This window comes from Phocoena phocoena, chromosome 16, assembly GCF_963924675.1.
Source record: "Phocoena phocoena chromosome 16, mPhoPho1.1, whole genome shotgun sequence".
In the NCBI taxonomy this organism is placed as follows: Eukaryota; Metazoa; Chordata; class Mammalia; order Artiodactyla; family Phocoenidae; genus Phocoena; species Phocoena phocoena.
In genome coordinates, this window is record NC_089234.1 from 4638156 (window position 1) to 4640849 (window position 2694).

The 2694-nt window shown below is 68.2% G+C and overlaps 1 protein-coding gene across 1 annotated transcript; it reads right to left on the bottom strand.

Annotated features, from left to right (window-relative positions):
- Window positions 1-697: 697 nt before the first annotated feature.
- On the bottom strand, window positions 698-2380 carry FOXI2 (forkhead box I2). The gene is made up of 2 exons (XM_065894508.1): window positions 1882-2380; window positions 698-1140 (listed from the first exon to the last, which is right to left on the bottom strand). Exons 1-2 carry the CDS (start codon window positions 2378-2380, stop codon window positions 698-700), a joined length of 942 nt encoding a protein of 313 aa, XP_065750580.1.
- Between the last annotated feature and the right edge of the window lie 314 nt (window positions 2381-2694).

Sequence of the window (2694 nt, forward strand, 5' to 3'; positions counted from 1 at the left end):
CTGAGCCTCCAGCGCGCTCGGCACGGCTCTGGTGGTCCCCGGAGGCGCCTGCTCCTACGACAGACTCAGGGAGGCAGGCGCTGAGTGGCAGGGAAGGAGCTGGTGTCCCCAGGGCCGCTCATCCGCAGCCCTCCTCCCATCCAGCCCTCGGGAAGTCCCTCGTACTCGCGTCCGGTCCCGACCGTCCCAGGTGCCCCTCGCTGGCTGCACACTCCCCCCGACGGTGGGTGGAAGCCGGCCGGCCCCCCGGGGCTGCTCCGGAACCCCGAGGGCCTCCCTGGAGCGCCAAGGAAAGGCCCTGTGCGCTGGGTGAGCCAGGCTGGGAAGGAGGAGAAAATCCTCCCCACAGGGGCCCGGGCGTCCCCACTAGCACGTATGAGAAGGCTCTTTGGGCTGCGCCAGGTTCCTTCACAAAAGCTGGGGTGAGCGCCAGCCTGTGGCCCCTTTAAGGCGGAACCCCCTGGGAGCGTGGGTTCGAGGTCCAGGTCAAGTGGAAGCACAGGGGGAGTGGGGAGCGCCCGCTCACCCCACCTGGATGGTCGCCTGGGTGAGGGGTGCACGACAGGCTGGCTCGGTTCCCTGCATCCCGCCCCGGCACCCTGCGCTCCCCGAGCTGCCCTGACCCCTGCGGAGCGAACACGTGGGGCTGAGCTCATCTCCTGTGGACACCGCACGCGGGACAATCCCCGGCCTCCCTTCAAACTTCAGTCCCTTCCCGACTGTAGACGAAGTGACCGACGCGGAAGCCGGTGGCCGCCGTCTGATGGCCGGAGGCGAAGCCGAGCGCGGGGCCGGGGGCCTGGGTACCGTGGGCAGCGACCGTCGTGGATCTCCCGAAAGAAAAGTCGCCCGCCAGGCCCCCGGGAAAGGTACCGAGGCCTCCAGCCAGGGCGCCCATGGCCGAGGCGAAACTGGAGAAGCAGGCGGCTGCCTCGGGCGCGGGAGGGGACGACGAGAGCCGCAGGTCCGGGGAGGCGGCGCCCAGGGGCTCCAGCTCCGGCGCCTCGGCTCCTCCCGGGCTCCGGGCACCCGAGGATGCGGCCGCGCTCGCCTCCCCCCTCCTCTTCCTCTTCCTTCGGAAGTTCCCGTTGTCGAACATCTTCTCGCAGTTTGGGTCCAGGGTCCAGTAATTGCCTTTACCTGCGGAAGAAGAAAGGGCCCAGATCAGAAAATCCGGGATTTGACCGAGGTGATGTGAGAACGTGAGAAATGGAGGTCAGCTTCACCGGCCCCTCCGTGAGCCCTCACGCCTACCCCAAACCTTGAGGGGGTGCTGTGTACCGGATCAGGCCTCCACAGTCAGACTCGGAAGAATGTGGGCATCCCAGAAAGACCAGGGAAGGGCGACCCCCAGGAAATACAGAGCCTCGCTAAGGTCAAGGCCAGAGAGAAGACCTGCTCTGCTAAGGTCAAGGCCAGAGAGAAGACCGAACCGGCTCTCCTCTGGCACTCGCTTTGCCAGTGGAGTGGAGCCCACCATGCCAGGCCTCTCTGCAGGCTCCAAGGCTTCCCAAAGCGGCATCTGATTTGTCTTAATCTTCCGGGTGGCCACGGTCTTTCCCATTTTACAGCAAAGGACACAGGCCCAGAGAAGTCACTCCAAAGGTCCGCCAGCAGACTAGCTTCTTCCTTAGCGGGAGCGCGCGAGAATTAGAGACTCCTGTTGCCCTAGACCTCAAGTCAGGGCCGCGGGCTCTGCTGGCGTCCTCGAGCCGTCTGCGGCCAAGTACGTGTCGCTTCCCCACCCTCCTCCCGCCTCGGCACCCTCAGCTGTGCAAAGAGGACCGGGCTGTCCAAGGCCCCCCGTCCCTAGAGTGCCAGGAGGCCAGCTGCGGGAATCCGCGGAGTCCTGGACGGGGCGTGGCTGGGAGCTTCTGTTACCTGGGTCGTCCTCGTCGCGGGGTACCTTCTTGAAGCAGTCGTTGAGCGACAGGTTGTGGCGGATGGAGTTCTGCCAGCCCGCCTTGCTGCGCTTGTAGAAGGGGAAGTTGCCGGCCACGTACTGGTAGATCTGGCTGAGCGTCAGCCTGCGCAGCGGCGCGCTCTGAATGGCCATGGCGATGAGCGCCGAGTACGAGTAGGGCGGCCGCACCAGCCTCAGCAGCTCCTGTTGGCCAGACAGGCTCAGCCACGCGAGGTCGGCGCCCGCCAGGCCGCCCGGGGCCCCGAGGAGCGGGCCAGGGGCCCCGTAAGGGGACGCGGGCGCGGGTCCCGGCGCGTAGGGCGCGGAGCTGAGAGCGGGCGCGTTCAGCCACAGGCGCGGGCCACCACCGCCCGCCACGCCCAGGTCGCCACGCGCGTATCCCGCGGGGTGCGCGGCCGCCCGGGCCTGGCCGTGCGGGGCCGCGCAGGGCCCCGAGCAGTCGCGGTAAGCGGCCATGGCCAGGCGCTCCCGGGTCTGGGCGGGTGGCTCCGAGCCGAAGCTCATGGGCGCCCCAACCAGCGCGGCCGCCTGCAGCTCCCAGTGCGGCCCGCTGGGCCCCGCCCTCCGCCCTTTAAATGCCGTCGGGGCCCGAGCCCCAGGTGAGTGTCGGCGGCGAGCCCCCTCCCCGACAGTTTTAGAGGAGTGATGTCTCCATCCCCGCCCAGGGGTCAGCTTTCCGCCCCGCCCAGGTCCCGAGGCGCTCTCGACGAGCCGCTCCAGTAATTCCCAGACCCTGTGCTGTCTGCGCCATCTCGAGCCAGAATCTTGGC

Bases quoted from the DNA above. Each gene is read 5' to 3' on its own strand.
- FOXI2 (XM_065894508.1), bottom strand. From the start codon at position 2,380: ATGGCCGCTTACCGCGACTGCTCGGGGCCCTGCGCGGCCCCGCACGGC. The intron at 1,141-1,881 runs GTAACAGAAGCT...CTTCTTCCGCAG, and splicing joins CCGCGACGAGGACGACCCAG to GTAAAGGCAATTACTGGACC.